At 40.3% G+C, this 21,096-nt stretch overlaps 1 protein-coding gene and 1 long non-coding RNA gene across 4 annotated transcripts in view; one reads left to right on the forward strand and one right to left on the reverse strand.

Annotated features, from left to right (window-relative positions):
* LOC148151953 (uncharacterized) overlaps nt 1–9,511 on the forward strand; it is a 79,469-nt gene extending 69,958 nt beyond the window's left edge. For both annotated transcript variants that reach the window (XR_015761054.1, XR_015761053.1), the window contains exon 3: nt 9,215–9,511. This is a non-coding gene — a long non-coding RNA (uncharacterized LOC148151953). The remainder of the gene's footprint in view (nt 1–9,214) is intronic.
* adgrv1 (adhesion G protein-coupled receptor V1) overlaps nt 7,042–21,096 on the reverse strand; it is a 571,861-nt gene continuing 557,806 nt past the window's right edge. For both annotated transcript variants that reach the window (XM_043709113.2, XM_043709105.2), the window contains 2 exons: nt 20,038–20,215; nt 7,042–8,291 (listed from right to left, as the gene is read on the reverse strand). In XM_043709113.2, the coding sequence (XP_043565048.2) occupies nt 8,173–8,291; nt 20,038–20,215 (297 nt within the window). In that variant the 3' untranslated portion in view covers nt 7,042–8,172. The remainder of the gene's footprint in view (nt 8,292–20,037; nt 20,216–21,096) is intronic.

The raw sequence follows: 21,096 nt of genomic DNA on the forward strand, positions 1-21,096 counted from the left end.
TGTTCCATCGCATTCTATAGATATGAAAAACATAACATGAATATGGACAAGCTACCTGCATCAAGAACATAGAATATAATGCACTGCAATGGTTGTTCTCAGAAAAAACGTATTTCTCTGTGATTCAAATATTTGGTCTGTTATTCAAATAAAAAAGTTACCTTTGTTCACCTGGTGAGGTTCTTGGACTTCTGATTCAGTAATGAAGTCAGCACGTGGCCCAACATTCCTTTCCCATTAGCCTCAAAGAAGATAGTTTCCACTTGGCTAGGAGATGGGAACCAGACCTATGCACCAGAGGATAGAGGTAGCTGGTGAACAGGCAGATTCATGGTGCAGAGAGTCTGTGAGGAAGGATAGACTGTTGAAAGGGCAAAGTTGCAGTCAGTATGAATGGTTGAAGTGTGTCTATTTTAACACAACAAGTGAGAACTTAGAGCATGGATCAGTCCTTGGAGCTATGATGTTGCAGCCATTACAGAGACTTGGATATCACAGAGGCAGGAATGATTGTTGGATGTTCTGGGATTTAGATGTTTTGAAAGGAATAGGGTGGGAGGTAAAAGAAGTGGGGAAGTGGCATTGCTAATCAGGGATAGAATCACAGCTGCAGAAAAGGAGGTCGTCGAGGAGGGTTTGTCTACTGAGTCGTTATAGGTTGAAGTCAGAAACATAAAAGAAGCAGTCTCTTTATTGGGAATTTTCTAGACTGTGCAATAGCAATAGCACCAGAGACGTGGAAGAGCAGATTGGGAGGCAGAATTTGGAAAGGTGCAGGAGCAACAGGGTTGTTGTCATGGGTAACATGTTGTCATGGGTAACTTCCCTAATATTGATTGGAATCTTCTTAGTGCAAATAGTTTGGATGGAGCAGGTTTTGTCAGATGTATCTAGGAAGGATTCCTGACTCAATACATAGATGGACCGATGAGAAGGGCAGTCATATTGGATTTGGCGCTTGGCAATGAACCAGGTCAGGTATCAGATCTCTCAGTGGGAGCGCATTTTAGTGATAGTGGTCATAACACCCTGACCTTTTCTTCAGTCATGGAGAGGGATTGGAGCAGATGGTACGGAAAAGTTTTTAATTGGGGAAGGGGGGAATTATAATGCTATTAGGCAGGAACAGTGGAGCATAAATTGGGAGCAGATATTCTCAGGGAAATGCACACGGAAATGTGGAGACTGTTTAGTGAGACTTGCTGCGAGTGCTGGATAGGTTTGTTCCACTGAGGCAAGGAAGGAATGGTATGGTGAAGGAACCTTGGATGACAAGGAATGTGGAGTGTCTAGTCAAGAGGAAGAAAGAAACTTACTTAAGGTTGAGGAAGCAGGGATCAGGCAGGTCTCTAAAGGGTTACAAGGCAGCCAGGATGGAACTGAAGAATGGACTTTGGAGAGCAAAAAAGGCTGCACGAGGAAGCCTTGACACATAGGATTAAGGAAAGCCCTAAGGCATTCTACACTTACATGAGGAACAAAAGGATACCCAGAGTGAGGGTAGGGCTGATCGGGGATAGTAGAGGGAACTTGTGCCTAGAGTTGGAGGAGGTAGAGAAGGTCCTTAATGATATTTTGCTTCAGTATTCACTACTGAGAAGGACATTATCATTTGTGAGGACAGCATGAAACAGACTGATATGCTTGAGCATGTTAATGTTAACCAGGAGGATGTGCTGGAAAGTTTGAAAAGCATGAGGCTAGATATGTCCCCTGGGCCAGACAGATATACCCAAGGTTACTACTGAAAGTGAGGGAAGAGATTGCTATGCCTTTGGTGATGATCGTTGCGTCATCCCTGTCCACTAGAGTATTACCAGATGATTGGAAGGTGGCAAATGTTATTCCTTTGTTCAAGAAAGGAAATAGAGATAACCCTGGGAATTATAAACCAGTCAGTTGTACGTCTTGGTGGGCAAATTATTGGAGAGGATTCTGACAGACAGGATTCATGATTATTTGGAAAAGCATAGCTTGATTAGAGATAGTCAGCATGGCTTTATGAGGGGCAGGTCATGCCTAACAAACTTTAATGAATTCTTTGAGGATGTGACAAAACACATTGATGAAGGTAGAGCAGTGGATGTGGCGTATATGGATTTTAGGCAGGCGTTTGATAACATCCCCATGGTAGGCTCAATCAGGAAGTAAGGAGGCATGGGATACATGAAATTTGGCTGTCTGGATATAGAATTGGCTGGCCCAGAGAAGACAGAGGGTGGTAGTAGATGGAAAATATTCAGGCTGGAGCTTGGTGACCAGTGGTGTTCCACAGGAATCTGTTCAGAGACCTCTGCTCTTTGTGATTTTTATAAAGTACTTGGATGCGGAAGTGGAAGGATGAATTAATAATTTTGCCAATGACACGAAGGTTGGTGGAGGTGTGGAGGGTGTGGAGGGCTGTTGCAACAGAACAATGAAATATTGCAAAGCTGGGTAGTGACAGATGGAGTTCAACCTGGAAGTGCGAAGTGATTCATTTTGGAAGGTTGAATTTGAATGCAGATTACAGGGTTAAAGGCAGGATTCTCAGAAGTTTGGAGGAACACTGGGATCTTGGGGTCCAGGTCCATAGATCCCTCAAAGTTTCCACCCAAGTTGATAGGATTGTTAAGAAGGCATATGATGTGCTGGCTTTCATTAGCAGGGGTGATTGAGTTTAAGAGCCACGAGATTATGCTGCAGCTCCAATCCTGGTTAGACCACACTTGGAATATTGTGTTCAGTTGTGGTCACCTCATTATAGGAAGGATGTGGAAAGTTTAGAGAGGGTGCAGAGGAGATTTACCAGGATGGTGCCTGGACTGGAAGGTATGTCTAATGAAGAAAGATTGAGGAAGCTAGGGCTTTTCTCATTAGAGTGAAGAAGGATGAGAGGTGACTTGATAGAGGTATACAAGATGATGAGAGGCAAACATAAAAGTGGGGAGCCACAGACTTTTTCCCAAGATGTAAATGGCTATCACAAGGGTCATACTTTTAAGATGATAGGAGTAAGGTTTGGGGATATGTAAGAGGTTGGTTCTTTACACAGAGAGTGGTGGGTGCGTGGAATGCACTGTCACCAGTGGTAGTAGAGTCAGATATATTAGGGACATATAAGTGACTCTAGGATTGGCACATGGTTTGTAGGTTAGTTTGATCTTAGAGTAAGATAAAAGGTTGGCACAACACTGAAGGCCAAAGGGCCTGTACTGTGCTGTACTGTTTTATGTTACATTGAGAAGTCATAATTCATGTTTACTCTACCTTATGGTGTTGATTTAAGTGGCCATAAGTTTTGTTTATTTGACTGGTTTTGTTTAAAGATGGTTCCTTAAATCCAGTCATTAAGGCTATGAAGCTTGTTACTTAAAAAAAATTATAACATAACTAAGATGAATATATATATTGTTAATTTGTTCTCAACTTTTTTTTAAACTCTAAGTTTCAGGAGAGCTACCAAATTGCTTTTGAACAAAAAAACTGTGACTGATTTATTTTAACTACATTATGATTGATTTTTCTTCAATGCTAATACTATACTAATGCAAAGGGGAATAACTGCAGAAAAAATGGAAAGATGTTCACAATTAACAAACTTTGATTAAAAGATTAAGAGTAAAAATTTGAGTATAGGAAAAATTTAGCAAGAAATATAAAAATAGCCAGTAAATGTTTCTATTAGTGTATAAAAGGACAAGAATAATTAAAGTGAATGTTGGCATCTTGGAGGAGAATTAATAATGGAAACTGAGGAAATATTTTGAAGACTTTTAAAATTTGTCTTCAAAGTGAAAAACACAAAAAAAAATCCAAGACTGTTGGAAAATTAAGAGGCAAAAGGGAGGAATTCAAAGCAACCACTATCACCAGAGAAAAGCATTAGAAATATTAGTTGTTCTTGAGTCCGATGGACTGATCACCTGCATTCTGTTTTTTAAGGGAAGTGACTGCAGAGATGATAAATGCACTGGTTATAATTTTCCAAAATTCCTCAGATTCTGGAAAATTGAAAATTTAACACTTCTGTTCAAGAAAGGTGGATAGAAAGCAGGAAACTGCAGGCCAAAATAGCTCAGCATCTCTTTGTGGGAAAATATTAGAATCCATGTTGAAAGAGTCAATAGCAGGTTATTTAGAATATCATACTACACTAGACTCAGCATGGTGTTGCAAAAGGGAAATCATGTCTAATAAATCGATTACTGTTCTTTGAAGATGTAAGTAGGGTGGATAAAGGTGAATCAATACATGTGGTCTATTTGGATTTTCAAAAGGAATTTGATAAGATGCCATGTAAAAGGTTATTACACAAGATGAAAGCTCATTGTGCAGGGTGCAGAATTGCAAACAGAACTCCCTGTTTGTTGGTATAAGTGGGTTATTTTCAAAATGGCAAGCTGTAATAGTAGTGAAATGCATCAGGGATTAGTGCTGGGGCTTTGGCTAGTTATAAATTATGTTGATACCTTGACAAAAAAGGGCTGTGTTGTAATCAAACTTGCTGATGATATGTGGAAAGCAAGTTGTGAAGAGATTGCAAATAATCTCTATTGAGGTACAGCTGGGTTATATGAGGGTGAAAAAGAATTGGCAGATGGAGTGTAAGGTGTGATAATTTATGGCTTGAAAGTTGGCAGTAAGAATAGAAAGGCATTAAGTGGAGGTAGACCACAGAGTACCATGGTATCATGTCTATGACTCATAGATACGAACATGTAGGTACATCAATCAATTAGTAAGACGAGTAAACTAGTGATCTTTATTGGGGTGGGGGAGGAGCTGTGGAAGACTGGCCACATCAGTTCAGAGAAGTAGTGAAATCACAGCCTGGGTACTGTGTATAGTTTCAGTCATAATATTTCAGGAAAGCCATGCTTGTATTAGAAGCAGGTCAGAAAAGTTCCAATACAGATTCCTGGGCTGAACAATTCTTTTGAGGAAAAAGTACACAGGAATGGACCCTATACATTGGAGTTTAGAAGAATGATATATGATTGTGTTAAAACATGTAAGATTTAGGAGGGCCTGACAGGGTACACTCAAACAGAATGCTTTGCCTGGTAAATGGAGATGAGAAGGAGCTCTGTGAGGTTAATGTTAGTTTGGAATATTTTTTCTCCAGTGAGTAGTGGGGTTAAGGTTATGAAACAGATTTGTGACAGTGGAATCAAGATATGGGGCAAACCAGGAAAAGTATTATTGAACGTATAGATAGTCTTGAGGGGTCAATTTGGCCTACCCCTGCTCCTACCTCTTTATGTTCTTTTCATTTTACAGTACTGGTTAGGCAGCCTGGACTTTAGGGAATCCTGTAATAGTCCTCTCTTTATTAGGTAGGCCTTCAGGCTTGTGGCGACTTGTTTCTTATTCCAGTTCAATGAGATCTGAAATGGCTGGGAAGTCCAATGTGTGATCTGTAGATGCTGCCACACTTGATGGTACTTGAAAGGTAAGGCAGATGATGTGTTTGGAAATTTGTGCATTGTCTTTTAATTTTCAACTTCTGTCTGCTCCTGAAATGTCATGTATCTTCTTCCCAAAAAAAGCCTCTTCTATTTTGTTTGCTCATAACCCAATCACTCCAATCAGTTGATGGGGATGTTTTATCTATTCAGAGATGGTTTGAAGACCTCTCTAAAGCATTTCTGCTGTAGTTGTGCATGATTGAGTTTGAGTAGGATAGTTGATTCAGGATTCCAGTATTAGACATCAAAATACATATGCTGTCAAATGGAACTGGTTTTGAATGATTATCACCTTGATGCTAGACAGGTTGGCTTGGGAGACAACACTGTTGTTAAGACTGTCTTTTTGAAACTGATTTTAGAATCTTGTGGACTTTATGCTAATGGCACTTCAAACAGTGATTTGAGATGGCACATCATATTGTGTTCAAGTATCTGAAGCATGCAAAAACACAAGATCACTGCAACTCAGTAAACCATGGCCATTGTCTTTAGTTTGAGATCCTGGTTCTTAAGGATTCTTTTCCTCATTTGGTTACAAGTTGAGCTGTTACATTAGAGATGATGATGACCATAAGATTAATAGCCCTACTGTACTGCTGTCTTAAAGTCAGCTTAACCAGATGTATTTTTAAGTGTCATAAGAAGTGGTTAGTGATTTTACAAATATACATCCCGACAACTGCGTTTGATTATGAACAAAAACAGAAATTGCTGGGAAAAACTCAGCAGGTCTGGTAGCATCTATGGAGAGAAAGCAGAATTAACATCTTGGGTCCAGTGACCCTTGGTTAGAAGTAAAGTTTAGAACTCCAGCTCTGAAGAAGGGTCCCTGGACTCGAAAAGTTAATTCTGCTTTATCTCCAGAGATGCTGCCAGACCTGCTGAGTTTTTGCAACAATTTCTGTTATTGTTTCTGAATTCCAACGATCACAGTGCTTTGAGTTTTTTTTTTTGGTTTTTCTGTTTGATTATGCAGATTCATGTTTGTTTTTAATGCTACAGCTTAAAAGTTGATGTGGGTCACCATTTTCATAGCTACAGGTAGACCAGACTGAGTCAGTGACTAAGACTGTAGACCCAATCAATAACTGGCATGGCTCCTTTATACCTTTAGTGAAGCACTTCTTATAGAGTTTCTAATTATGATGTTCATAGTGTAGGCATGCTGTGTAAATTCTTCAGTTGAGAAATAGGAATATTTTGTGGAATATTAAGGCCACACTTCCCAAATGGAGTATAATCCCAGCAGTGCCCAATGGTAGTGTGCTGGAATGCTCTTTTTTATTACATTCATTCAGGGAATGCAAATGTATGAGCAAGGATTGCAATTAATTCACTCCCTACTGCCCTTGAGAAGATGACAGGTAGCTGTCTTATTGAACTGCTGCAGTCGATGTGGCATAGGTGCACTTATGGTGCTATTAGGAAGGGTTTTCCAGGATTTTAACCCAAGAAAGTGAAGGAATTATAATACATTTCCAAGTCAGGATGATGTCTGCCTTGGAAGGGAATATGCAGGTACAGGCCAAGCATGGAAATAAATTCATTCTTAGACAGAAGATCTGAAATGTGCTACATAAAGTTGTCTTTTCTTTTTTATTGATTTCTTTTAAGCTTCTTCAGAATGCAACAGTCAGTTTTGTCAAACCTCAAGGTGGCTCAATGTTGCTTGCCTGTTGGACCCTTACATATTTGTATCTGCGCTACATTTGGTAACAAGAATGGCTGCAATGTTTTGTGAATCAGCAAAAACATTCCTGTTCATCTGATTTCACAAGCCAATAAAATACCATCTGGTGTTTATTTTTGAGTGGCCTCCAGCAATCCCTGGTTAGGGTCTCTGGTTAGATTGCTGAAGATGAGCAAATGACAGTTTAAGCTTGTGCATTGCAAAAAGTAGTGCAAACCTGGAAGTTGATGTGATTTGCAATGTGAATTTGGCACAGGTCTTCACACTACTAAATTAGTACTGCACCTGTTTTAGGTCCATTAAATATGTGCAAGAACATTAAATCAGATCTTAAATTCTCCCAAAATGTTGCCTTTCTTTGGATTTCACTTTCTTGTACTCTTATGCTTTGCCATCCATTATTATTGCGAGAAGTGAAGCCAATAACTGCTATTCAAGCATTAAACTGTGTGGCACAAAGTTCTGCCAGTGGTCTCAGAGACCATCCAGTTGGCAGTGACAAGTCAGCCACATAATATTGCATTTCTGTGATGTACCTTGGAGCTTTTTTTTTCCCTAAAATGGAAGATGCTACATAAATGCACAATATATTATTAATGTACTGAGAGTGTAAGAATGGCAGCATACAAAGAATTTAAAACTTGGCTAATTTTTGCTACCAGAAAAGAACATAAAAACAATTTATTTTGTCACTTCTACAGAAAGATGTAAATGTCTCATACAAGTAATCTGTTGCTCATGCTTATTTTAGAGCTTGTTCTAAATTCTATATGAATTGTACATCCAAGTTAGTTACAGTGACTTAAACTTTACTTCTCTATGACTACATTAAAAAACCTACAGGAATTCTTTTTAAATAGATTCGATTGAATGCTAAAGTCACAATCAGTTGAATATTACAAAAATGTAGTACAAATTGAAATGCTTAACACTGCTCTACATTTTAAATGCAAAATTTTAGTGCAAAAGAAGTATGTTCGTAAAGTATAAAAATATGGACAAATTTGATTTAAAAAGCATGTAAGGGTGTTAGAGGTGAGTATCTGCTATTGGTATTCTTCTGAGCTCCACAATTTGTGAATTAGCAATGCTTCCACCATCTTGGCTTCCATGATAAGATTCATTATCACTGGCATTAAGGCCGGCACCTGAGACAATAAGAAACATTAATTCATAATCAATCTCCAAGACCATTTTTTCTTTTCAACAGAGTCTATGGAAGTAACTCTGAAACTGCTGAAAGTTATCCTTTTGAATATGTCAGCACTGAAAAGATTTTGCATGGCTCAGTCAAATAAATGAACCATTGTACTGAGCTGAATGTTGTATTGGGCAAGTTGACCAACAATGGGATAGTATGTATAGTACCTTAAATGTCTTAATATCTCTAGGCTAAAGTTACAAACATATTACTACGGATTTCTGCTTCTAATTGCTACCCACTAGCTCCTGTTAGAAAGTACACCATGCAAATGTTGGTGAGGATACAATCTGGTTCAAATTCCAAATCATCAAAAATTTCACCACACTTATTCCAATCAAAAATTAAGGCATGCATTTACCTTTCTGTTGCTGGAGTATATGGATTCCTTTTCTTTCAATGTGTTGACTTCAAAATTCTGGAACAAACAGCCTGTTCAAAGTGCTCCTCATCTTAATATCATCCTACTACCATAAAATACTCCAGTTGTATTTTTGTTTGTGAATTTTCAAAGGAACTATCACTGACAGAGACCATTCAGCCTACTAGGACAATGCTGATTGTTTGATAAAATTATCCAATTAGTCCCAATTCATTGCTCTTTCCCCACAGCATTATAATTGATTTCCCCTCATTTATTTACCTAACCCTCTTCTGAACAGTGCTATGGAATGCATTTCTGCTCTTTTGTGTGGTATATTTCGGATCACAAAAACTTGCTGAGCGAGAAAACATTTCCTCATTGTTGCTTTTCGTTCTTTAGGTGATCACCTTAAATTATGTCCTGTCATTACCAAACCTTGTGTCACTGGAGACAGATCTCTTTATTTCCTCAATAATTTATTGTTTTATCTCTCTGTTGATTTGCAGACCCCGAGACACTGTTAGCCCATGTGGAACCTTATGTGGACTGGCCAGCTAATCTTCTGCTCAACATGTAAGAGTGCTGCAAAACAATCTCTGTAAAACCAGGAGTTCACCACAATACTTCCACAAACACTCCACAGTAACTCCAGATATTATGTAGTGGCAGAATTTAATAAATAGGCCTCAGTTGCAAATGTGGTTCTTGGTTCTTTAAATACATTTAGTGCAGTGCCCATTGTGCAGCTGAACACTTGCTCTTTGCACTGTTTTGTTTTCTAAACCTCTGCAAACCAAATTAGGCATTCTCTTGTTCTATCAGCTGGTGGAGCTTTGTGTTATCTAATATAGCACTTCCTCTGAGACTTCCAGTGTACACTGTTGCCTTTGCAGATGCTGCTGAAGATAGCTCGGAGAACTGAAATTTACGGCTTTAAAAACAATTCTTTTTGACACTGAGTAATCCAGACTGGTAAAAAGTTAGGCAATACCTACTTTCTCCTGCATAAGACCAAAATATTTATATATTCTATTTACATTCGCCTTGTAAGATACCTAAAATCCAACACGATGGAAATTGATTATTTGCTGTCAGTCACTTGATTATATTAATATAATGTGTGCTGTAAAACTGTTTTAAAATAAAGGACAGTCACTCTTTGAGATGCTATCCCATTAGAAGCAATGCATTTTAAGACCAGACCCAGTTTATGAATCATAGCAGTTGCTACGTTGCTAGGTCACAAAGTGCATGTTTAATTTGGTTTTATGGCAATGATATCTATTTTCAGAATTGCACTTGAATTGTCCTTAATGTCCTGTATCCTATGCTGAATACACATTATTCAATTTGTTACTTTTAAAATAGAATCCAAATATATAATGATTATACTGTCACAAAATTCTTGTATGCTGTAGGTCTACACAGAATATTTCTTCAGAGATTTGTTAATTTCAAGTAACCCTATAAGCAAACAGAGTTCTGATTTGGGACGAATGAACAGTCACAAAGGGCTGGATTTTATTAGCTCTTTGGGGATGTACTGGGAAAGCTGGCAAAACACTGCAGAATGGTGGCAAAGCAGCACGGCTGCTGGATTGTAGCAGATGGACCATTATCCCAAAGCTTAAGGCCGTGATTTCAGTGACTGACAAAGGGCCTTTTCACACACAGTTTGTTGAATCCTACCGCCATGTGAGGATAACTTCCAGGGGGCTTTGAAAGGAGGATTTTCAATTTTGGCCACTCCATGGCCATGAAGGAACCCTGTGATCACCACTAGTTCCCAGCCACAATAGCCACACACACAGCAGTGGTGTCGTCCTGTATTTAGTGATCAATCACCTCTCACTCCCCAACAATGATCGGTAGGGCCTATATGCTCAGCCTCTGGCATCTTCCACCCTTATTTTGCATGTCTTCAAGATGCACCTTTGAGGCAGTTGAGCTGCCAGCCCTCCAACTGTCCTCGATAAGTAACATGAAAGCGGATTATAACCCAGTGTAACGTACAGGTATACTGAACAATGAAGGATGCAGTTTTTTTTAAAGAAATACAAATAGAACCCAGAGTTGCCAAGAAGCTCCTCACCTACCAACATCAGTGCTGTCAGAAACACCCACATGGACAGCTGCAACACTGCACAACCATTAGACATGGACAAGCCAAAGACTGATCATTTGTTTTTACTCTTAGCTTATGGACTCACCTCCTTTTCTATTTTATATGTATGTGTGTCACATTTTATTATTCTTTTGCGTATTTTAGGAGGCAACAAACTCATTTATTCTTTCATTAAAGAAAACCTGGTTAAATTGGCCATTTTAAAAACGTATGTGCAGTTGGGTTTATCTGAGAAGGCTCTGCCTGACTCTGCAAAAAGTAAATTCAATGACCCAGCCTCCAATACTTGCTGGGGAAGAGAATTCCACATAGTAATTCTCAGAAAGAAAAAAAAATTCTCACCTTTATCTTAGTAAAAGGAGACCTCTATGCTTATCCTGTGCCCCATGGTTCTAGTCTTCTGCACAACAGGATTAATCCTCCAGATATCCTCCCTGTCAAGTTACACTCACGTCTTGTATGCTTCAATAAGATTATGTATCATTCTTCTAAACCACAACAGGTCGAAGCCCAAAGTACCTAAAGTTCGTCATAAGATGTGCACTTCATCTCTGGAATGACTTGTAATTTACAGAAGGCCAGGTTATGGCAGAACTTCTATCTACGTGAAGTATAGCACTGGTTCAGATTTAACATTGATAAGGAGAGGTATAATTTCCTCGATGTCTATTCAGGGCCCTAGACTGGGGGAGTTGAAACTTTATTGCTGGAACAGCACAGCAGGTCAGGCAGCATCCAGGGAACAGGAGATTCGACGTTTCGGGCACAGGCCCTTCTTCGGCCTGTGCCCGAAACGTCGAATCTCCTGTTCCCTGGATGCTGCCTGACCTGCTGTGCTGTTCCAGCAATAAAGTTTCAACTTTGATCTCCAGCATCTGCAGACCTCACTTTCTCCCCTAGACTGGGGGAGCACATCAAGCCGCAATAATCTCAGCCCAGGGGATCCACTTTGCATAGTTTCAAAGAAGTAAGAAATTTGGCCCATTGACCCTGCTCCGCTATTCATTAAGATATGGCTGATCGAACCATTGTCTCAGCGGCTCCTACCGGTTTTATCCCCATGACCCTTAACTCCTCCCTTAATTCCCCTACCATGCAAACACCTATCCAACAGTGTTTTGAATATACACAATGAAGCTGCCTCTACTGATTCCTTGGTCAGAGAATTCCATAGATTCACTGCTTTCTGGGAAAAGCAGTTCCTCCTCATCTCTGTCCTAAATCTACTCCCCCTAATCTTGAGACCATGTGCCCTAGTCCTAGTCTTACCCACAAGTGGAAACAACTTGCCTGCCTCTATCTTATCTATCCCTTTAATAATTTTATATGTTTCTATAAGATCCCCTCTCATTCTTCTAAATTCTAGCAAGTACAGCCCCAGGTGGGTCAACCTCTTCTCATAGGGTAACCCCCTCTTCTCCAGAATCAATCTGGTGAACCTCCTCTGCACTGCTTCCAAAGCCCGCTTGTTGGGCCGAAGGGCCTGTTTCCACACTGTAATCTAATCTAATCTAATCTAATCTAATCTAATCTAATCCTTCCTCAGGTAAAGAGACCAGAACTGCAAACAATGTTCCAGGTGAGGCCTCACTATCACCTTGTACAATTGCAGCAGAACCTCCCTGCTCTTAAATTCAATCCCTCTAGCAATGAAAGCCATAATTCCATTTGCCTTCCTGATTTATCTGTTGTACCTGTAAGTTAATGTTTTGCGATTTATGTACGAGCACTTGCATTGGCCGGGTATGGAGCTACTATGCTCAGGTCAGGGATCAGGGGCTCAGGACGCAGGCTAGGGATAGTACTGGGTCCTGTGACTTCAGACCCTGCTCATGTAGAATAGAATCCCTACAGTGTGGAAGAAGGCCCCTCACCCCAACAAGTCCACACTGGACATCCGAAGATTAACCAGCCAGACCCATTCCCCGACCCTATTATTCTACCTTCACCCCTGACCAATGCACCTAACCTACACATCCCTCAACACTATGGGCAATTTAGTGTGGCTGATTCGCCTAACCTGCACACCCTTGGATTGTGGGAGGAAACCTGCACAGATGCAGAGAGAATGTGCAAACTCCACGCCTGAGGCTGGAATTGAACCCAGGTCCCTGGCACTGTGAGGTAACAGTGCTAACCACTAAGCTACCATGCTAACAACATGTGCATTGCGATGATTTAGTACTTAGTGGTGTTCACCTGGATTGTGCTTTCACCCTCTTTAATGCCTGCTCCACAGCCTAAAGAACTCCTTTGACAAGTTAAGTCTCCCTCACAGACATTTCCACAGACAACCTTTCAAATCACTGATCAGGGAGAAAGTGAGGACTGCAGATGCTGGCGATCAGAGCTGAAAATGTGTTGCTGGAAAAGTGCAGCAGGTCAGACAGCATCCAAGGAGCAGGAGAATAGACGTTTGGAATTACTGAAGAAGGGCTCATGCCCAAAACGTCAATTCTCCTGCTCCTTGGATGCTGCCTGACCTGCTGCGCTTTTCCAGCAACACATTTTCAAATCACTGATCACTCAGCACTTACACTGAACACAGTGGTACTGTTTTTAAAAGCATAAAAAATTATCTAATTGGTGAGTGAAAGTAGACCTCTGACATACAGAGCCATACATTAACTATATATTTAACAATAATTTAGATGAGGGATCTAAATTCAATCTCTCCAGATCTGTAGATGACACAAAATTGAGTGAAAGGGGTGGGTTCTGAAGAGGAAATGGAGATGTTTTTTCCAAGCAATTTTAAGATATTAATTGGTTGAATATTCTATTCTCAAGTTTTAACATAGTATACATATTGGTGGTAAAGTTAATATAATACATAAAAAGCAACGTAAGTAACTTAATATTATAACTAAACAATTAATGGAAAAACTCATTAAGAATGGCCATAAAGGGGATGAGACAGAGGTGAGTCTTTAGCAGTTTAATGAAACCACTGTGATTCAGGACAAACATACCTGTGGTAAGTGTCTGAAGTTTCAACAGCTTCAGTTCCAGAGTCTATGGGCTGAGGCTTAACAACTGACCCTGTGATTCATCAGGGAAGGGGGAACGTTATCAAGATTCTTTGTACTGGGAGGCATTTACATCTCTTAGGATAATGTGTTCTGATACGGTCAATGGTCAGGGACAGGAGGTTGTAACTGCAAGTGAGATAGTTAAGGGGTCCCAGGGAACAAGAGTGTCAGCCTCGACAATTATCCAATAAAAGTGATGTTCTCAGCTTGTTTGGGTGAGAGCCTGGGCCATGGGAAGCATACTGAGGTACAGAAAGCCATTCAAATGGAGGAAACCAAAAGGAATGTTGTGTGGTAGGGGATAGGATAGTGACAGGGGCTGACACTGTTCTCTGCAGCAAAGAGTATGAGTCCAGTAGGCTGTGTTGTCTGCCCAATGACAGGATTCAGAATATCTGCTCTACGTTGGAGAAGAACTTGCAGTGGGAGGGGGAGAATCCAATTGTCCTGGTCTATGTAGGAGCCAATGACATATGTAGAACTAGGGAAGTTACCTGCCAAATGCAAATTGACATTGGGTAAACAAAATCAGAGCGATTAACATGCAAATGAAAAACTTATGAGGAAGTAAGCTCTGAGTTGTGGGGCACTAGCACCAATAATGCAGAAAGTAGGAGCTGTACCATTGGGTTGGTCTGCACCTAAACCGTGCTGGGACTAGTGTTCTTGTAAACCACACAACTAGGGAAGTAGAGGGGTTTTAAATTAAATAGTGGGGGCAAGGGCCAAAATTTGGAAAGTTGTGGTGCGTCGGGGGTTGGGAAATTGAAGCAGAGGAAGGAGTTATGTGGGAAATGATAGATAATGATAAGAAGGGGCAGGGAATGCAAGTCTAAGAGCAAATTAGACTTGCTCTTAGAACAGATAAAACAGATGAACTGACAGTACAAATTGAGTTAATAAATCTGATCTAGTGGTCATTAACGAGGTGTAGCTGCTGGATGACCCAGACTGTGACCTGGGTATTGAAGGGTACGTCACATTTAGGAAGGATAGGCACACAAAAAAGAATGGAGGAGTGGCTCCATTAATTAAAAATGATATTAGCCCTATAGAGAGGGATGACCTGAATTCAGGAAACCATAATATAGATTAGACGGCCAAACACAACTCTCATAAGTTGCATTTATCATTATTTATCTCTACCCAAACCGTAACCACATGGTAGTAAAGGGTATCAAAGAGAGAAATAATGGAATAAAAGCAAAATACTGTTAATGCTAGAAACCTGAAACAAACATAGAGAATGTTGGTGATACTCAGCAGATTGGCAACTTCTTCGAAGAGATAAATAGAGTTAATATTTTGAGTCTGGTATGGCACTTCTTCTGAACTGAAGAAAAGTCATGCCCGCCAATGGAAATTTGTCAATATGGTCCAGCAATTATCATGGGGGATTTCAATCCAAATATAGACTGGAAAACTCAGATGGGAAAAAGTATCAACGAGAAAGTCATTGGATGTTTTCGGGTACTTTCTTAGACCAGAATATTATGGCATCAACCGCAGGGCATATTAAAGTAGACCTGGTTTTGACCACTGAGAGGATTAATTACTGACCTCAGAGTGAAAGCACCCCTGGTGGTACTGACCATAATCAGATTGAATTTTACACACAGTTTATGGGAGAGAAGTGTGAGAGCAAAAAAGCAGATCTAACAAAAGTAAAATGGTAATTTAGCTTAATGCATAGATTAACAGAGTTGCAATAGCAAACATTTAAGGGGATATTCCAGAAAGCGAAGATTGGATACATTCCAACAAATAAGAAAAATTCTGCAGAATGGATGCACCGTTTGTAGTTAACTAAAAAAGTGAAAGATAGTATTAACATTAAAAAAAAGACACATAATTTTGTGAAGATAAGTGGCAGTTCAAAAGACTGCACATAACATGATATTTTACACAACTGCATCAAAGTTAATAAGGAGAGAAAAATAAGTGCGATAAAGAAAATTAGACAAAAATATAAAAACAGATTGAAATGTTGCTACAGATATTTAAAAATAACTAACAAAGTTAAGTGTTTGTCTTCTGGAAAATAAAACTGGAATATTAGTAATGGAAGATAAAGAGATGGCAGATTAATTTACAAATTATTTTGTGTCTGTCCTCACTTAAAAAAAATAGATGTGGCATCTGAAAATAGTTGTAAATCAGGAAATGAAAGGGAAGGAGGAACTTAAAACAATTATAATTACATGGGAAATAGTACTGAGTAAACTGTTGCAACTGTGAGTTGATAACTCGTCAGTTTTTGATGGATTTCATCTTAGGGCCTTAAAAGTAACTAATGAGATAATTGATGGGTTGGTTGTAATGTCTCAAACCACATTTATTTAATGGAGGTTCTTTCAGAATAGAACCTCCACCAATTGTAACTTATTTATGTATGACTGCTAGCACATTTCTCATGGAATCTTGAACAGTAAAGCAGATGGCATCACTAAAATATACAAATATATGACCAAGAATAATGTTGGATCCTTCCTTGGAAACATTCATATCATAGTGTGGCAAGTATTCATTGGCAAGCAAAGCTGACCAATCACTGTGGCCTAAGTAGATGTTGTCAAGGTCTCCCTAACCATTTTTGATGAACTTGCATGTCTACTTGGCAATAGCACTGACATCAAAGAACATGCATGCGTCTTAGTCAAGATGCAGAGCTTAATTAGAGTCACAGAGTCATAGAGATGCACAGCATGAAAACAGACTCTTCAGTCTAACCTGTCCATGCTGACCAGATATCCCAACCCAATCTAGTCCCAACTGCCAGCACCCCGCCCCTGTCCCTCCAAACCCTTCCTATTCATATACCCATCCAAATGCCTTTTAAATGTTGCAATTGTACCAGCCTCCACCACTTCCTCTGGCAACTCGTTCTGTACACGTACTACCCTCTGTGTCAAAACGTTGCCCCTTACGTCTCTTTTATATCTTTCCCCTCTCACCTAAACCGATGTCCTCTTGTTCTGGATTCTATGACCCCAGGGAAAAGACTTTGTCTATTTATCCTATCCATGCCCCTCATAATTTTGTAAATCTCTATAAGGTCACCCCTCAGCCACCGACGCTCCAGGGTAAACAACCCCAGCCTGTTCAGCCTCTCCCTATAGCTCAAATCCTCCAACCCTGGCAATATTCTTGTAAATCTTTTCTGAACCCTTTCAAGTTTTACAACATCTTTCTGATAGGAAGGAGACCAAAACTGCATGCAATATTCCAACAGTGGCCTAACCAATGTCCTGTACAGCCGCAACATGACCTCCCAACTCCTGTACTCAATACTTTGACCAATAAACGAAAACATACCAAACACCTTCTTCACTATCCTATCTACCTGCAACTCCACTTTCAAGGAGCTATGAACCTGCACTCCAAGGTCTCTTTGTTCAGCAACACTCCCTGGGATCTTACTACTAAGTGTAAAATGCCCTCCTAAGATTTGTTTTCCCAAAATGCAGCACCTCACATTTATCTGAATTAAATTCCATCTGCTACTTCTCAGCCCATTGGCCCATCCTGTTATAATCTGAGATAACCCTCTTCGCTGTCCACTACATCTCCAATTTTGGTGTCATCTGCAAACTTACTAACTGTACCTCTTATGCTCGCATCCAAATCATTTATGTAAATGACAAAAAGTAGAGGACCCAGCACTGATCCTTGTGGCACTCCACTGGTCACAGGCCTCCAGTCTGAAAAACTTCCCTCTACCACCAACCTCTGTCCTCTACCTTTGAGACAGTTCTGTATCCAAATGGCTAGTTCTCCCTGTATTCCGTGAGATCTAACTTTGCTAACCAGTCTCCCATGGGGAACCTTGTTGAATGCCTTACTGAAGTCCCTATACATCACACCTACTGCTCTGCCCTCATCAATCCTCTTTGTTACTTCCTCAAAAAGCTCAATCAAGTTTGTAAGACATGATTTTCTACACACAAAGCCATGTTGACGATCCCTAATCAGTCCCTGCCTTTCCAAATACATGTATTTCCTGTCCCTCAGGATTCCTTCCAACAACTTGCTCACCACCAATGTCAGGCTCACTGGTCTATAGTTCCTTGGCCTGTCCTAACCACCTTTCTGAAACAGTACACCACGTTAGCCATCCTCCAGCCTTCCAGCACCTCACCTGTGACTATCGATGATACAAATATCTCAGCAAGAGGCCCAGCAATCACTTCCCTAGCTTCTCACAGAGTTCTCAGGTACACTTGATCAGGTCCTGGGGATTTATTCATTTTTATGCGTTTCAAGACATCCAGCATTTTCTCTTCTGCAATATGGACATTTTTCAAGATGTCACCATCTATTTCCCTACATTCTATGTCTTCTATATGCTTTTCCACAGTAAATACTGATGCAAAATACTCGTTTAGTATTTCTCCCATTTCCTATGGTTCCACACAAAGTCTGCCTTGCTGATCTTTGAGGGGCCCAATTCTCTCCCTAGTTACCCTTTTGTCCTTAATGTATTTGTAAAAACAATTTGGATTCTCCTTAACTATATTTGCCAAAGCTATCTCATGTCCCCTTTTTACTCTCCTGATTTCCCTCTTAAGTATACTCCTACTTCCTTTCTACTCTTCTAAGGATTCACTTGATCTATCCTGTCTATACCTTTTATATGCTTCCTTCTTTTTCTTAATCAAACCCCCAATTTCTTTACCTATACCTGCCAGCCTTTCCTTTCACCCTGACAGGAATATACTTTTTCTGGATTCTCGTTATCTCGCTTCTGAAGGCTTCCCATTTTCCAGCCATCCCTATACCTGCGAACATCTGCCCCAATCAGCTTTCGAAAATTCTTGCCTAATACCGTCAAAATTTACCTTACTCCAATTTAGAACTTCAACTTTTAGATCTGGTCTATCCTTTTCCATCACTATTTTAAATCTAATAGAATTATGGTTGTTGGCCCCAAAGTGCTCCCCCACTGACACCTCAGTCACCTGCCCTGCCTTATTTCCCAAGAGGAGGTCAAGGTTTGCACCTTCTCTAGTAGGTACATCCACATACTGAATCAGAAGATTTTCTTGTACACACTTAACAAATTCCTTTCCATCTAAACCTTTAACACTGTGGCAGTCCCAGTTGGTGTTTGGAAAGTTAAAATCCCCTACCATAACCACCCTAATATTCTAACAGATAGCTGAGATCTCCTTACAAGTTTGTTTCTCAATTTCCCTCTGACTATTAGGGGGTCTATAACATAATCCTAATAAGGTGGTCACCCCTTTCTTATTTCTCAAATCCACCCAAGTAACTTCCCTGGATGTATTTCCGGGAATATCGTTCCTCAGCATAGCTGTAATGCTATTCCTTATCAAAAATGCCACTAGCCCTCCTCTCTTGCCTCCCTTTCTATCTTTCCTTTTGCAGTTGTATCCTGGAACATTAAGCTGCCAGTCCTGTCCATCCCTGAGCCATGTTTCTGTAATTGCTATGATATCACAGTCCCATGTTCCTAACCAAGCCCTGAGTTCATCTGCCTTCCCTGTTAGGCCCATTGCATTGAAATAAATGCAGTTTAATGTATTAGTCCTGCCTTGTCCCTGCCTGCCCTGACTGACTCGCTTCTGTTCTCAACTGTACCAGCCTCAGATTGATCTCTTTCCTCACTATATCCCTTCCTCCCCCACCCCGTGCGTGCACACACACACACCTTACTAGTTTAAATCCTCCCGAGCAGCTGTAGCAAATTTCCTTGCTAGTATATTAGTCCCCTTCCAATTTAGGTGCAATCTGTCCTTCTTGTACAGGTCACTTCTACCCCAAAAAAGATGCCAATGATCCAAAAATGTGAATCATTCTCCCATACACCAGCTCCACAGCCATGCATTCATCTGGTCTATCCTCCTATTCCTGCCCTCACTTGCTCGTAGCACTGGGAGTAATCCAGATATTCTTGTTTGATATAACACTGTGTGCATTCTCCATGAAGCAAAGAGCTGCTACATTTTACAACAGCAAGGGCCAACAGTGTGCCAAATTCATTGCTACTAAAGGCATATTAGTGATAGTTTGGCTATCAGAAGAATATTTAATACAACAGGCCTATTATCTCAGTTTCCCTTGGTAACAGCAGTCTTTCTTTGTCCTACCCATTATTTGATAGATCACCAACAGAAATGAACTTGCCTTACTTTATGGATTAATCACTCACCAGTTTTTAAGGCAAATATTAAGTCATCAAATTCCTGTGATTCTTCATCAGCCACCAGGTTGGTGTTAGCATAACCCCCTGTAGTGGCGTAGATACCACCAATCTGTGGACTTTGCTTGAAGATACTGCTTGCTTGACTGCCAGGTCTCAAAGAGACACGTTCCCAGTCAGCAGGAATCTAAAGAAAAAAAAACTCGAATAACTAGAAATGTCAGCACAAGAAAAGCATAATTTGTATGAAATTAACCATGAGATATAAAGCAACCAATGCCAGAGTTAGAATAGAATAACCCAGGACAAAATGAAGTATTGTTTCAATGCAAACAGCAAAACATAGATGCAAATATTATTGTCATGAAAATGGTATTCATTTTTAAATTCTTTCATGGGATGTGGGTTTCGCTGACTGGGCCAGCCTTAATTGACCATCCCTAGTCCCCTGCAGAAGATGGGGATGAGCTGCCTTCTTGAACTGCAGCAATCTATTTGCTTTCATTGTCCCTCTAATGAGACAGCAGCAATATGGTGTTGTATTTGACACCCACAATGCCAGGGAGGGAATTCCGGGATTCTGAACCAATGACATTGAAGGAATGGTGTTATATTTCCAAGTCTGGCTTGGAAGGAAACACACAGGTGGTAGTGTTCCCTTGTGTCTGTTGTCCTTGTCCTTCTACATAGAAGAGATCGTGGTTTTGAAGATGCTACGTAAGTATCTTTGGTGAATTTCTGCAGTGCATCCTGTATATAGAACAAACTGCTGTGACCGAGCATTGGTGGGGAAGTGACTGAGTGTCTCTGGATGGGGTGCCAATCAGGTGAGTCTCTTTTTCCTGATGGTGTCAAGTTTCTCAAATGTTATTGGAGCTGTACACATCCAGGCTAATGGGGAATATGCATCAGATTCTTGACTTGTGCCTTGTAGAAGCTGGACAGGCTTCGAGAGTCAGAGATTGAAGTACTTGCTTGAGGACCCCTAGTCTCTGACCTGCTCTTCTTGCCATAGCGTTTATATGGTCAGTTCCATTTCTAGTCAATGCTAACTCCCAGGGTTATGCT

Source organism: Chiloscyllium plagiosum, unplaced genomic scaffold, assembly GCF_037043375.1.
Source record: "Chiloscyllium plagiosum isolate Xiang-an unplaced genomic scaffold, Cpla_swu_hap1 HiC_scaffold_2, whole genome shotgun sequence".
In the NCBI taxonomy this organism is placed as follows: Eukaryota; Metazoa; Chordata; class Chondrichthyes; order Orectolobiformes; family Hemiscylliidae; genus Chiloscyllium; species Chiloscyllium plagiosum.